The sequence below is a fragment of the Misgurnus anguillicaudatus genome, chromosome 19 (genome assembly GCF_027580225.2).
Source record: "Misgurnus anguillicaudatus chromosome 19, ASM2758022v2, whole genome shotgun sequence".
NCBI lineage: Eukaryota > Metazoa > Chordata > Actinopteri > Cypriniformes > Cobitidae > Misgurnus > Misgurnus anguillicaudatus.
In genome coordinates, this window is record NC_073355.2 from 602,776 (window position 1) to 618,992 (window position 16,217).

Sequence of the window (16,217 nt, forward strand, 5' to 3'; positions counted from 1 at the left end):
AACATTTGACTTATAAGAAACCCACTGCTGAAATGATATGTAGTTACAGTAGGAAACACTACAAAATCTATGTGGGAGGAGGAAAATGTTTAGTTTTGAACTTTTGGGGTTGATGGACCCCCTTATAATTATTATAGTTAAGCTATTAAACAAGCTTACCAAAAGTAGTAAATAAAAACACATGTTAACATCAGTTATGTGCTGGTAATTTTGTTTAAAATGTTCAAGTTCTCGTTAAGTTATGTTAATGTTAAAAGTTAAACCAACAATGAAACTTTTGTCATCATTGACTCATCCGCATGTTTTATTAAACATGTATGAGATTTCTTTTGTCAAAAGAAGATATTTTGATAAATGATGGTAAGCACCCACTGACTTCCATAGTATTTGTTTTTCCTATTATGGAAGTCAATGGGTACCGTCAGCTGCTGTGTGTTTACCATCAGTATTCTTGTATAATTGATAATCTACTATAATATAGGCTTAGTGTGATTTGTGTAATAATTTTCTCATCTGTTAACAGTGGGAAAGATTGTTGTTGTGTTTTTTTTTGGTGGTGGTGGTGTTGTTTTTGTAGTTTTTTTTATTATTTAAGTGGTTTATGACCGTTGGTGTTGTGATTCGTCACATTCATTAGTTAAATCCACGTGCAAATATGCCAATTGTTAATAATACAGTAGAATGTATTTCACTCGTTACACTGTACTTTATACTTTACACACGGTCGTTTTTCAATAAAAAAAAAAAAAAAAAATATATATATATATATATATATATATACCAAAAATAAAATAGAAATAATACACAAATGATGTATGATAATTAGCATTAATATTAATAAATAATGTTAAAAAAAGTATTGTTTATATAAAACATTAAAATCAAACATTTTAATTTAATAAAATAATAAATGATCTATAATAATTAGCATTACTATTAACATTAATATTAAGACTTATTATAATGTAGAACAATAAACGTATAACATATATAAAACATTACATTCAAACAAAAATGTAATAAACTTAATAAATGTATAATAATTCACATTAATTGATATTTATAAATAATGTATAATAATTAATCTATTATATATAATAACTATTAACATTAATAAATGATGTATAGTATAGTTCTGTGTTAAGGACGACGATGACACGAGATATTCAAACACATATATCTTTAATCACAATAAAATGGGTTAATCCACAACACGCTATCATCACTATAAACGAGAGCTGACAATAGACGGAGCAGGAGGATGGCAGGCACGTAAGGATGTTTACAGACACAAACAGGTGAGAGAGCGTGGAGGATTATGGGAAATGTTGTCCAGATGAACGGGAGGAAAACAAGGAGGAGGAACAGGCAGACAGACAGGGACTGTGACAAACATACAAACATTGCATTTTGTATGCAATATACAACTTCTCGGATGTGTCTTTAACGTCGTCTTTAGATCCGTTTTGACCGTTTCCACCAGCACCCATACAATACATGTGCTGTACGCGTGCGGCTGTCTCGACCGCAATCTCTGCTGCTGCTGAATTAAATCCTCCAACTGTTAGTATTCACATCATCATTAATTAGGTTGCTTGTGGTTGTCAGCTCAACAATATTTGACTAATATTTATATTGTTGGAAACGTTAGCTATAAAAGTCAGAATATTGACGTGGATGTGGTAGTAAATGGTTAACACGGTCCTTTACTTCCTGGTTACCGTCACTTGGTGACTAAAAACAAACTTTAGCTGTGATGAACGCGTTTATTGCTGCTCAGGTGAGAACACGACCACGTTTGTTTGTTTCTTTGTTTGTTTGTTTGAGCACACTTTATATTCACACTGAACTGTCAAACAAAACATTCAATATTTAGAGACGATATAAAATAGCAATTTATACAAAGTAAAGTTATTGTACCTGATATAAATACAGAGGTTACTGCTGATCCCTTACGAAAAATTACCATGGTTTTATAGTGGTAAAAGTGTAGTAACCATGGTTTTTTGATGTATTGATTACTATCAGCAAAACTATTGTTTTACTACACTAACCATAGTTTAACTATGGTTTTTGAAAACCATAGTTGTCAAAACCATGGTTATTTTGTGGTTACCATAGTTTTACTTCAGTAACCATGTTTTTTTGGTTTTAACTGTAGTAAAACCATGGATAATTTTTGTAAGGGATTGATGATGTCTATAAGAAGAATATGAGAAATTGATTAATCAGATGTAAATCTAAACTGAACTTCTGATATGGTTTTGCAGATATGAATGAAAGTCATCTCATGTGCTCTTCATTAGATCTCAAACAGAGGATGGATACAAGTAAACTCTTACTTCTTTATTCATGCTTGACATTTGCATTATTGAGAGTTTCATTTTTATTTCCTCTGAAGTAGAATGTGCTGCCAAACTTAAAAAGACAAATAAACTTTTATTGTGAAGGTCCCAGCACAGATTATTTAGAGAAAGATGTGCTGCCTTTACTAACATCTGGACTGGAGGCTCTGTTGAAGGAAGCACAGACGCATCGCTGCACAGAGGTCAGGTGAAGTGTAATGACCTCACATTTAATATAATACTGATACTGCATTCAGACCCCTGTCACTTTGTCGATTTTCTTATGTTGCAGTCTGATACTACAATCCTTTACATTCATTTTGCTCTCATTAAAGAACCAGTAAGATGACAATTTTAAGCGTCCTATCACCGTTTTTAAGTCCCGGACAACAGGTTTAAATGCATGCAAGGTCAAAAAACACTGTCATTTTCTCAAAATATACATTTAAAATTACCCCATTTCTCAGAGATCCACAAACGATTCGTGTGAAGCCGTTCAACGAATCAGTCTTCCTAACTCCCACCTTTCAGTAAACTACTCTGCTCTGATTGGTCAACTGACACACAGTCTCCACACAGACCACAGATCAGTGGCACAGACCAACAATAGTGCAACATGTATTGACCTAGTGCTAACATGATTTACTGTGAAGACATTATCAACATCAATACACAACATTCATCATTAATTCAAGCAATAAAAACGACGACAGACACTTGCTGACAGTATATTAAGAGTTTAAACACCGACATCAATACACATCATTCATCATCAGTACAAGTTATAAAAACGACAACAGACATTAACATTTTACACTCATTTAAGCGTTTATGTAAGCTAACCGGGTCATAGCAAAACCGTAAGTGTGCATGAGTTAGCCGCTTGCTAACATGACTCTTTCACAGTATATTAAGAGTTTAAATAACGACATCATTCATAATTAATCCAAGCAATAAAAACGACGATAGAAACTAACAATTTTACACTCATTTAAGCATTTATGTAAGCTAATAGAAACTAACATTTTAAACTACAACACTAGAAATTGAGCTCAGATGCCTCTCATTCCTCTTGACACCTTGATTGGACTTCACCTGTGGTAAATTAAATTGATTGGAGATGATTTGGAAAGCCACAGACCTCTCTGTTAAAGTCCTTACAGCTGACAACACATATCAGTGCAAAACCAAACCGTGAGGTGAATGAACTTCCTGCAGTTCAGGCACAGACAACATTTCTGCTACACTGAAGGTTCACAGGAGCACCGTGGTGTCTGTTATTCTCAAATGAAAGAAGTTTGGCACAATCAGGACTCCTTCGAAACCTCATCACCCAGCCAAACCGAGCAGTCAGTGGAGAAGAGAGATGACCAAGAGCCCTGTGTGGATTTGGGACAAAGTACCAGATGGACCACCATCACTGAGTCCTCCACCCATCTGAACGTCTCCTCTCCTCTGATGCAACACTAAAGAGTTTTTTTTACCTTAAAATAACGTTTCCAAAAAAGTTTCAGTCGTTCATCCACCCGAAACAGGGTGAACGGCACTTTCACATTCGCTTTGCAGCCCTCTATCAGCCAAAACCGCACTAAAGAAGTTTCCAACCGACGGGTCGCGGCCCTGTAGTTTGAGTGAAAACTACAAAAACTTGCTTTACGGCAGACCTACAATCCAATCAGAGCCAGCTTTGCTGCAGAAGGCTAAATTATTTACGACAGTGGTAATGGACAATTCCGCTTCCAACCTGTAGGGGGAGCAAAGAGCAAAAACTCTTTAGTGTTGCTTTAACACATGAAGCCCTGTTTGAAGTTTGCACAGAAGCACCTGAAGGACTCTCAGACTGTGATGAACAAGACTCTCTGCTCTGAGGAAACCAAGAATGAAATCTTTGACCTCAATTCTAAACGTTATGTTTGAAGGAAACCAGGTATCATCATCACTTGCCCAATACCATCCCAGTGATCAAGCATTATACTGTGAAGGTGTTTTCAGCTTTAACTAAGTACTGAGTAAAGAGTATGAATATTTATGCAGATGTAATACTTCAGTTCTTTCTTTTGAATAAATTAACAGACAATTCTAAAATTCTGTTTTCACTTTGTCATTATGGGGAACAATGTCAGAAGAAATGATCCATAGCTGTCATAGAGCACCCTTTAAAAAGTACCCAAAAGGGTTCATATTAGGACCTCAGAAGCACACATTGATATAAAATGTATTGATATCTGTGCCTTATAAAGGGGAATGCCCCAGTGATATCTGCTATTACATTCGTTTTTTTAATGATTGACCACCCTACTTACTCTAAATATAAAATATTTTTTTTCACGTTTGTGTTTAACCCAGAAAAGGATGATTGCATTTAATGGCTGTGACTTTTTGACTGAATGGCTATACAAGTGAGTAGGATGTGGTGAATTGTGGTCTGTCTATATACATCTGCAGTATGAGAGATTATTTAAATATTTTCTTTTCTTGTTAATTCTGTCTGTCCTTCAGCAAAAATCCTTGTCGGACCGAACACATACACCTGAATTTTCATGAAATTCCCTTTGTGCAAGACTGGCTTCTTATACAGTAAGCATACAGTATAGTACTGTACTATAGCGTCATGAACGTGTGTGTAATGCACATTTTGTTGTTATGTCAGTCCTAGGAAAAGCATCCCAGTTTTCCTGCTTCTGACAGATGAGCAGGCTGCATTGCTGATACAGGCTTACTGGAGAGGCTATAAGGTAGGAATCGCTTAAAAACCCAACCCATGTTATATCTTTGGACATTTAGTATGGTGCTGTGCTAATGCAGGTTTGAGTTGTGAGAGCAGTGATGGAGTGCACATTGATTTTTGTCAGTTATTATTACCTTTACTGCAGATGATCATGGACATCAGAGTTTAAGGCAGAATATTAAAAGTTGTGATTATATATCTACACACAGATCAAAATTTCTATGTCATAATGTCAGATCTCAAAGGAAATATACATTGCCAGGGAAAAGCCTTTCCAGTCAACACAACCATCTCTCTTGTCTAACTTGAATGCACCGATAATGCAAGCCAACCACATAAATGTATATTTAAATGCTTAGGTTTGAAAATCCAAATAGAAATGGACCACTAGCACATATAGCCTCATGACGTACTTTCAATTTGAAATAATATAGCTCACTAGTTTCCGGTTGTACAGTATGTATTTACAATGGGCTGTTGCTGCCTATGATACTTAAACTGTTTAAAATAAGATTTGTAAGTACATACACATTATTAGTGACATGTGAAAATAGGATCATTTTCCAGCTCCCCTAGAGTTAAAAACATTAGATTTTTACCATTTTGGAATCCATTCAGCCAATCTCCGGGTCTGACGCTACCACTTTTAGCATAGATTAGCATAATCCATTGAATCTGATTAGACCATTAGCATTGCGCTCAAAAATGACCAGCGTTTCAATATTTTTCCTATTTAAAACTTGACTCTTCTGTAGTTACATCATGTACTAAAACCGACGGAAAATTAAAAGATTTGATTTTCTAGGCAGATACGGTTAGGAACAATACTCTCATTTCGCCGTAATAATTAAGGACTTTGCTGCGGTACCATGGCTGCAGCAGGGGCAATGATATTACGCAGTGCCCGAAAATAGTCCCCTGCTATTGAAAGTTACCAAGGGGACTACACAGCTCAAAAAAATAAAGGGGAACACTAAAATAACACATCCTAGATCTGAATGAATGAAATAATTGTATTAATTACTTTTTTCTTTACATAGTTAAAAGTGCTGACAACAAAATCCCCCAAACATTATCAATGGAAATTTAATTTATCAACCCATAGTGGTCTGGATTTGGAGTCACACTTAAAATTGAAGTGGAAAACCCCACACTAGGCTGATCCAACTTGGATGTAATGTCTAACCCTAACCCTAAAACAAGTCAAAATGAGGCTCAGAAGTGTGTGTGTGTGTGTGGCCTCCACGTGCCTGTATGACCTTCCTACAACGCCTGGCCATGCTCCTGATGAGGTGGCGGATGGTCTCCTGAGGGATCTCCTCCCAGACCTGGACTAAAGCATCCACCAACTCCTGGACAAGTCTGTGGTGCAACGTGGTGGTGTTGGTGGATGATGTCCCAGATGTGCTCAATTGAATTCAGGTCTGGGGAATGGGCGAGCCAGTCCATAGCATCAATGCCTCCCTCTTGCAGGTACTGCTGACACACTCCAGCCACATGAGGTCTAGCGTTGTCTTGCATTAGGAGGAACCCAGGGCCAACTGCACCAGCATATGGTCTCACAAGGGTCTGAGGATCTCATCTCCATACCTAATGGCAGTCAGGCTACCTCTGGCGGGCACATGGAGGGCTGTGTGGCCCCCCCAAAAAAAGCCACCCCACACCATTACTGATCCACTGCCAAACCGGTCATGCTGGAGGATATTGCAAACGTTCTCCACGGCATCTCCAGACTCTGTCACATCTGTCACGTGCTCAGTGTGAACCTGCTTTCATCTGTGAAGAGCACAGGGTGCCAGTGGAAAATTTGCCAATCTTGGTGTTCTCTAGCAAATGCCAAACATCCTGCACGGTGTTGGGCTGTAAGCACAACCCCCGCCTGTGGGCGTCGGTCCCTCATACCACCCTCATAAAGTATGTTTCTGACCGTTTGAGCAGACACATGCAAATTTGTGGCCTGCTGGAGGTCATTTTGCAGGGCACTGGCAGTACTCCTCCTTGCACAAAGGATAGGTAGCGGACCTGCCGCTGGGTTGTTGCCCTCCTACGGCCTCCTCCACGTCTCCTGATGTACTGGCCTGTCTCCTGGTAGCACCTCCATGCTCTGGACACTACGCTGACAGACACAGCAAACCTTCTTGCCACAGCTCGCATTGATGTGCCATCCTGGATGAGCTGCACTACCTGAGTCATTTGTGTGGGTTGTAGACTCATGCTACCAATAGAGTGAAAGCACCGCCAGCATTCAAAAGTGACCAAAACATCAGAACCACTAATTTACTGGGGATGTCTTGCTAATTGCCTATAATTTCCACCTGTTGTTTTTTCCATTTGCAAAACAGCATGAAAAATTTATTGTCAACCAGTGTTGCTTCCTAAGTGGACAGTTTCATTTCACAGAAGTGTGATTGACTTGGAGTTACATTGTGTTGTTTAAGTGTTCCCTTTATTTTTTTGAGCAGTGTATTTTCGGCAGGGCTTAATATCATTGCGAAAGTCCTTGATTATTACGCCAGAATGAGTGTATAGTTTCCTTTCTGACATCACAAGGGGAGCCAAATTTCAATGAGCTATTTTTTTACATGCTTGCTGAGAACGGTTTACCAAAACTAAGTTACTGGCTTGATCTTTTTCACATTTTTTAGGATGATAGAACCACTGGGGACACGATTATAGCACTTAAGTTTATAGTACACTGTGCGATTTTTATATAGTCCTTTAGGATTGTTGCTTGCCACACTGTGCGATCAAGATTGTAGTTTTGTCCATGTCACACTGTATGATCTCAGTTTCAATGAATGTCAGACAGCACGGGTTTAAAGACTTTTAAAAATAGGAGGCACGCAAACAAATGCGTTCGTAGTTTTACGTCAGCGATCGGCAATGGCTGGGTGAACACACGCCGAACCAAGGCTAGCTAAATGAAATGTCATCTAGCGTTCATTTTTATCATGACTTGTCTCAGAATGAGTACCTGGCATTTGTATTTCCAGCGCGTATGTCCACCTGGCTGTTTTCGATATTTGTCTGCGTTGGTTTGTTGTAGTCGCACTATTTGCGTCATCGGGTTTTATGCTTCTATTTGCGCTTGATCTGCTTGTTGTCGTAGGAAGATGTCACACAGCAGCATTGTGTCTCTAAATTCTGACATTTTGTTGGAGTATAATTTTGATCGCAACGGTCATTAATCGGCTGTCTGTGAACATGTCAAACTAGCGATCAAAGACGGCAGATTTTAGCCTAGGATTCCAGGAATTTTTCAAAATTTAGTTCAAAATTTGTCCCAAACAGCTAAATCGTGGCTGAATCTCACAGTGTGCACCGGGCTTTGAACTAGAGGTCTACACAGAAGACCCGAGACCTGAAGACCGTACGGGTTCGGGTCCATATTTTAAATGATCAGCCGGGTCGGGTCTCAATCTATTACTTCGGGTCCCGGGTCTGTTTAACATTGTGGGTAATACCCGAGGTCGATCGGACTCGGAGAAAACACACTCACATTTAAATAAAATATTTCAAAAACAGCAACAAAAACTTAGATAAAATGGCGCAAAAAATTTTCTATGACGCTAAAATTGCGTTAAAAAGTTTATATTTGGTTGCTCCAACCAGGCAGCTAACGCGCATGTACTCTTGTAATGTTTCTCTGGCTACCAGTCAGGAGCTTCTGCAGTGAGACGCAATGGCTTTACCTTTGACAATTGGCTCCTTTATTTAGATGGCGGGACCTATTCCGCCGTACCGCGCATTTTGCACTGACTTCTCTCATTTTTATAATAATATTATAAATTGACCATCTTGCTGTTATATCTAAAGTTTTCGCGATCTGCTCAAAGAGCACAGAGATGATAGCAAAGAAGTAAAGCTAATGAAAGCAGCCATGGCACTGAACGAGCAATCGTTATTATAATCCAAATGGGCAAACATGATTAAGCAAGTTGACCCGATACACAACAAATGACTGTAAAGTGGACTTTTAAAGCTGGAATAAGCATTTCAATCGTCAAGAGAGGAATAACATGGATGGAACTTTCTTGGAAATAAGGATTGTGCATCACGCAGTCAGGTACAAGGAGGGAGAAGACTAACATCTATGGGTAAGACAAAAAGTTAAATTTTCGCTACTTGTTTATTGACTTATTAATAACATTTAGCTAAAGAATATTTGCCGGTCGGGTCTGTGTCTTCCCGGACAGGTTCGGGTCCAGATTTTAAATAATAGACGGGTCCGCGTCGGATCCGGGTCCAGCTTTTAAATAATAGACGGGTCCGGGTCGGTTCCAGGTCCAGCTTTCAAAACAACGGACGGGTCCGGGTCGGTTCAGTGTAGCACATTTACGGGTCTGATCGGGCTTGGGTAGGAATTTTTGAACCCGTGTAGACCTCTACTTTGAACATGGAAAAGTCATGTTATGTCCCCTTTAAGTCACAACCCCCTAACTGCTTTTTTGAATGTTCAAACCCCCATTCTAGAAGGTTCAAGGTTCAGATCTCGCAGCTTAGCAAGTTGTGCCATTCAGTTTAGTTGAAACAAAGTGACATCGGTAAGGTTAACACTCACTTCCCTGGATAAGCTATACACTAGTCAGGTGGATCAAAGTTCAGCCAAGACAAGAACGAATAGTGTTCCAAATTACAAGACAACTTTTATGATCCACTTTAAATGTTGACTAGTGTACATTTGTATGAATTGATCAAACATTTTGGGGTGGGCTGCAATATGAAGTAAATTAAACTAAATGTCAACCAAACTTTAAACCTTTTTTTTAATAATTAAGGTTACAATGAAACTATTATCCTTGGTTTGAAATAATAAAAAGGTTTAAATATTAAAACTGTAACCATCCAACCACCAGAGGGAGCCATCTCACAAACATAACCTTCATGTGGATGTCTTCTCTGCTTGTTTTCTGGTTTACAGAGGGGGCAAACTGGCCCACAAGGCATTTTTTTTTCAAATACTTTAAATGTCATGGCATTCCAGTTGGCTTATTTAATTAATTACAAATACAAATGATGGTATGAGTCTCTATTGCACATTCAATTTCATGCTGCATTACACAAAGCCAAACTTGATTGGTTGCTGTATGTGTCAGTCATATGGTCTCTTGGGTGGTCATGGTCAATTTAAAAAGACCATGGTTGCAAGACCTTCAACATGAAGTTTGTTTTAAAGTGTATTACAGTTTTTCTCAGTCGCTTTGGTACATTTCTCGAATCATACTCGACGTTTGCAAAACAGTAAGTGCATTTCTCAAAACAATTCGTACAAATAGCAAAACAACATGGATAACCTGCAAAAGCCAATCTCTTACTCAAAATTCTTAGTTCATCTCTCAAAAGTAAATATCTGTGTCAATGAAGATGTCAGTGCCATCAGAATGACAAGTCCTTGTGTCGTTGTGTACTGATAAGACAGTCAAATTGCTTAGTCATGTTGTCAATATAACAGTTTACTATGGAGGGATGTTCTGATGTAAACTATGGCTAAAGTTTTCATGACAATTATTGTAAATTATAGGTTACATCTTAGGTTAAGTTATGTGGGAGTTTGATTCCAAGAGATTGGACAATGTTTACATTTACGCTTTTACTGTTTGTACTGTAATTTGTTGACAGACCATGTCATTGCCATACAGAAAGGAAAAGACAGCACTGCATAGCACAAAGAAAGAAAACAAAAGTAGAAATGTGAACATAGGACAAGGACTAAGGGAAACTGTACATGGAGTGCTTTGGGCTGCCAGTGAAGACGTCTAGCTCAAAAATAGATGATGCATATAGTTTTAGAACATATAAAAGAAATGAAAGCAAACACCTTAAACACCTGTTGGAATATCAGTCATTGTGGTACTGTATTTATGTTCAGGTGCGTATACGTCCAGATGTTCAAGAGTTGAGGCAGTGGCAGAGAGAACTGCGGGAGGAGAACTCCAACATCAACAAAACAGTTCAGGAGTTTTGGGCACGTCAGGAAAACCGAGGTCAGAAGCACACACAGTATTATTTCCTTTAAGACAAACTCTAGTGTTTATAAAGACCATCATAACGGCCCAGTCACTTCATCCGATGGAGTGCCAGAAACTTTACTCTTTTCTTGTACTATTAGTACACTGTAAAAACAATTGCCTCCCTAACTCAAAATTTTCTAGTGACTGGTCACATTGACATTTTTCACTTGGGCTAATAGATTTTCTATGAATTGAATTTTATCAATTGTGGCAACAATCTGTAAACATTACCTCAATTGAAAATAACAGGTTGAGCCAATTGAAAATAAGAAACCATGTTTTTTTGCCCAATTAACTTTTTAAAATTGTGGAAGCATTCAGCTTTTTTATTTACCCAATCTGAAAATGTATATTGGTAAAACTATATTGGTAAAGAACCATACTGAAAAGTTTATTTCCCATTGTCCTAATAGAAAAAGAAACACTCAAAGTATTTTGTAACATCTTATTCATTTGTAAACATACAGAAATTGTCTGCATAAAAATATACAGCAGACATTAGAAAAAAATATATTTTTATTAGAAAGTTTTTAACAATAACACAGTCGCAAATATTTTGTGAAAATTTAAATTAAATGTAAGTAATGGAGTGTACCTCTCCTCCAAGGGGTGATTTCCTGGACAGGGTTTATCATAGTTCCAGACTAAAAAGCATGTTTAAGCTGTCTTCATTTAAAATCATATTGCACCTACATATCTTAACCAATATCAGTGCCATTGTTTTGTCTCAAGATGCACAGTAATAATGTTTGAAAAATCTACTTAAATGTCTTAATATAACAAAGGCCTAGTCCTGGATTAAGCTAAACCCTGTCTGGGAAAACGCCCCCAAGTGTTCAGTAAAGCTTCACATAGATTTTAGTACTCAAAGCTCATGGAACTGCCACTTAACAATTCAAACGTTAAACATGTGAAACATTTTATCTTCAAAAACACCAATATAAAAGTGTGTGTGTGTGTGTGGGGGGGGGGTCCTCACCCAATGTTAATCACAATTTCAATTGAATTTGACATTCTTACACTAAGTAAGAGCTTATGAAACTACTTCTTTAAACATCTTACAAATATTTTCAAAATTGTCAAAACACTTTAAAATGTAAGTAACTGACGGAAGGGTTCCTCAATCAGTGTTCAGCAAAATCTCATTTGAATTTTACAATTCTGTAAAACCTCTGGGGTTCGAACGTTTTGACACGCAAAGCGAAGCGCGCACGTGACTGAGCAGAAAGTGAAGCTCCGCTTGTCATTGGTCACGTGATTTCAACGTTAACAATACAGGCTTCGAATCGAGGCTTCATCTGGCACGACCACTTTTGCTCGACACAAGCTCCGGAACTTTGCTTCAAATGTAACATCAATATTGTATATACACACTGGAGAACACTTTGCACATTTGGACTTTGAACACGGTTGGACTTGTTTGAGTTTGGTTTTTTGTATTCCTTTCTTTTAACAGTCTTAAGATTTAATGTGTTGTCTTAAGTTTCATGTGATTTCTTCTAAATACACTTCTTTAATTGATTTAACTTGTTTGTCATCATTTAACATTGTTTTAATTTCACACAATAAATCTGACCTCATTTTTAAACATTTGTAACTCGGATGATAAGGCCAACCGTTACAACATTATTGATCAAATGTTGCCTTGTGGGTTTTTTAAAAGTTTCATTATGATTTCATAGAGTACATCTGTTTTTATCTTTCTGCTGATCTTCAACAGCTTCCTTAAAATGATTTTTTGTTTGTTTGTTTTAGTTTGGTCCGAGCTGGTTGAACTTGGTGATGTTGCTGAGCATCATCCGGAGTCTGCTGTGTCGATCGAGGTGGTTCCCCCCACACCACAGAGCAGAGTGTTGTATACACCTGCTTTACAGAGCACCCTCGAGAGACAAGATCTTCTCACCGCCTCACAGCTCCAGCATCATATTCATGACAGTCCTGTGCATCACACCAGTCTGTAAAGACATCTCTTTATATCAGTTCATGCTCAATTACATTGTGTTTTCTTGAATTCATTCATATTAAGACCATTTTGTTTTCTTCATATTGCACTTTTCCCAATGCACATTATTTGTTTGTCTCCATATACTGTGCACAACAATCGACATAAAACAACACGCTTACTTGAAGAAAGCTGGAAACTTTTTGCACTCGGATGCAAAGCATTAATTAGAAATTCTCACATAAAGTTGACTTTGAAGAGCGAGTGAAATCAAATGTATTTAAATTTCCATTTGTAACCCATAGATAGCAAGCAGCCATTCAGTCAATGCATCGATGTTAATTTCATTTTGGACAAATTATTAATACACAGAATATCAGCTTAGCTTGTTGTAAGATTGTGATAAAATAAATAAATTGTCAAACTTCAAAAATGTATGTCTTGATGAAGCAAGTGTATGTACTTAAATAAATTGAAATATTTGAAATCATTTTTTGAGCTGAAATATTAAAATATTATATAACTGAAAAACGCCCGTTCCTAATGCTTATTGTGGGTTTATATATAGGCAGACACGTGCATGTGTCAGTATATTATTAACATTTTTGCAGAAATCAAACTCTGAGGGAGACTGCTTGAGATTCGTGTTCATCATTAGAGCGAGCGCATCAGAAGGTGCAGAGCTCCAGTCGTCTCTGATCTTAATTTCAAAAAGGCCAATAAGAGTTGGTGAGTGGAATCATCATACTGTACATCAAGTTTTTTTTGTGAGCTTCGGCGGGTATTTCCATAGTTGACCAGCCCTATTTGAAGGCTAAGGAAAGGGATGATTCTCCTTTGATTAGTCAGAGACAAAATAACATCACCTATTTCTCTACACTTTAGGTACATTCCAGAAGGTGAGGTCCTCTGGGATGTAATGTCCAATAAGAATCCTAAAGAGGCGTCAAATTTGAGCAGCAGACTCGGGCAGTGTGTTTTGCTTTAGCACACTATATTGAAGTCTTCCCTATCCTAAATACTGTGCCCAGCATAAATGAGTACACAGATTTTTCTCCATTTGTTAGTAAATATGAGACCAATTTGCTTTCTTTTTTACACACCAGTTTTATTAAACATTTATTTTTATTAACAAAAGAGTTAAAGTCACTGACCATCTTTAGGACACAAAAATTAACTCATTTAAATCAATAAAGTGTATTAAATAAAGTGTAATTAACAGGAATTCACTAGGAAATGATGAATATAATTAATCATCACACAGGTAGCAACAGGATAACTGGCAATTGAGAGTGGTAGTTAAGAGAGAAAATCCACTTTAATGTAATGGTGACAGAATAGCACCACATGGTAAAGAAATATCTCAAGACATGAGAAATAAAATAATTTATTTGCACAAAATGGTCAAGGTTTCAAGATAATTAGTGAACATTGCTAATAAGTTTGAATACTGTCACGACAGGGACTCCAAAAAAGATGGACTTGTGAGAAGCTCTCTGCGATCTCCAGGGGTCTCATTTATAAAGCGTGCGTACGCCCAAACGGGGCTCGAAACGTGCGTATGCCAGTTCCCATGCAAAGGTTGTGATCTATAAAAAAAAAACTTGATGGGAAAATGAGCTTGCAGGGTGGGATCTGAGGATGATTCATGTATGCACACTTGCAGGTGATCTGTGATTTATAAAGGGAACATTTTTTGGTTTATAAGTCTTAATATTTTTGCTGTACGCCCTTTTTGGCTTTTGTGCGTACGTAGACTTTTAATAAGCATCCGACGCACAGTTTTATAAATGAGACCCCAGGACGTTTACTGAAGTTAACACCTCGTCAAGAGCGTTTTGTGATGAGAGATGTTGAAAAAGAATCATCATGCAAGTACAGCACAGTTGGCTTAATCATTAGAAAATCAATCTGGAGTGTTTCCTGTGACAGCACACGATAGACGTACAGTGCAAAGGAGAGGCATGCATGGCTGTCATCCACAGAGAAAGCCACTGGTAAAGCCAATGCACAAAAAGCCTTTTACTAGAGCTCATATTGAGAAAGGTAAAGACTATTGGGTCTCTAACTCTCCATACTTTGAGTAATGAGATGAAGATGAATCTTTGTGGCTCTGAGGTGTTCCAAACTGTATGGCTAAGGTGATGAGTACAATGAAACAGTAAAGCATGGTGGTGGTGTCAGTGTTCTTCTGTGGACTCTCATGAGTGCTGCAGGTGTCGGAGAGTTGAATTTATAGACAGCATCATGAATACACAGATGTACTGTGAAATACAGAGAAGATAATACTATCAATCTTTTAACATGACTGTGACCCAAAACACACATCTAAGATCACTAATTCATTTTAGAAGAAGCACAGGGTCAAAGTGATTCAGACCTCAATCCCAGGTTGAGGTATATGGGGAGTTCTGAAAAGACAAGCAGAACGTCATTTTCCATCTAGGATCTGAAAGAGGTCATTATTCAAGAATGGAGAATTCTTAAGGTGGTCAGTGACTTTTATGTTAAGAAACATAAATGATTTTATAAAACTGATGTATTATAAAATCAGTGTTATATCAGGTCAGTATTTAAAAGTAAATTCTTAATTTTACGCAAAATCCGCCGTGTTATTCCGTCATCTTTTCTCACTTTTTTCCAAAATGCAATAAACGCCACTCCACCTTTTCTACAGAATGCAATAAATCCGCTTAACCAACCACAACGCACCATTCCACACATTGTAAACAATATTGCTGGCGCTATGAATTCACAAAGAATCCTAGTTTTCCTCATCTACTTTGTACCTCGTGATCAACAAACAAACAAAAAGAAAATAATACTTTAATGGCATTGATAAACCTGTGATGGTTTTCTGTGACGGGAAAGAAATGTAAGCCATCAACATCTAATAATTTACGCGAGAGGCACTCAGGACAGCATCAAGCTTATCATGCTAACACATTGACCCCAGGGGATCTTATGAAAAACTTTCCAAAATTTGTTAAAATGGATTTATTGCGTTTGGAACCAAACTCTTCATTTATACCTGGATAGCTTCGGTTAACTGCCTTCCAGAAATGTTGTTACATCAAAGCAGAGGCGCGGGAAGATATTTTTGGTAGGGGGTGCGTTAAAGAATTATAAAGTTGTTCACAAGCTCTGTATTCTGCAGACCACTTATGTCTTCTTTTAAAAACTCACTCGCT

The 16,217-nt window shown here is 37.6% G+C and overlaps 1 protein-coding gene across 4 annotated transcripts; it reads left to right on the forward strand.

Annotated features, from left to right (window-relative positions):
- Positions 1 to 1,246: 1,246 nt before the first annotated feature.
- On the forward strand, positions 1,247 to 13,517 carry iqck (IQ motif containing K). Of its 4 annotated transcripts, none has more exons than XM_055183133.2 (8): positions 1,247 to 1,298; positions 2,271 to 2,330; positions 2,451 to 2,548; positions 4,692 to 4,744; positions 4,845 to 4,922; positions 4,996 to 5,080; positions 10,943 to 11,057; positions 12,840 to 13,517. In XM_055183133.2, the coding sequence occupies exons 2-8, from the start codon at positions 2,273 to 2,275 to the stop codon at positions 13,043 to 13,045; spliced, it is 693 nt and encodes a 230-aa protein (XP_055039108.1). In that variant the 5' UTR covers positions 1,247 to 1,298; positions 2,271 to 2,272; the 3' UTR covers positions 13,046 to 13,517. The 4 variants fall into 4 exon arrangements, with proteins under 4 accessions (XP_055039108.1, XP_055039110.1, XP_055039109.1 ...); XM_055183134.2 differs by lacking the exon at positions 1,247 to 1,298 and adding an exon at positions 1,334 to 1,780 and having other exon boundaries at positions 4,695 to 4,744; XM_055183132.2 differs by lacking the exon at positions 1,247 to 1,298 and adding an exon at positions 1,337 to 1,780.
- Positions 13,518 to 16,217: the final 2,700 nt, after the last annotated feature.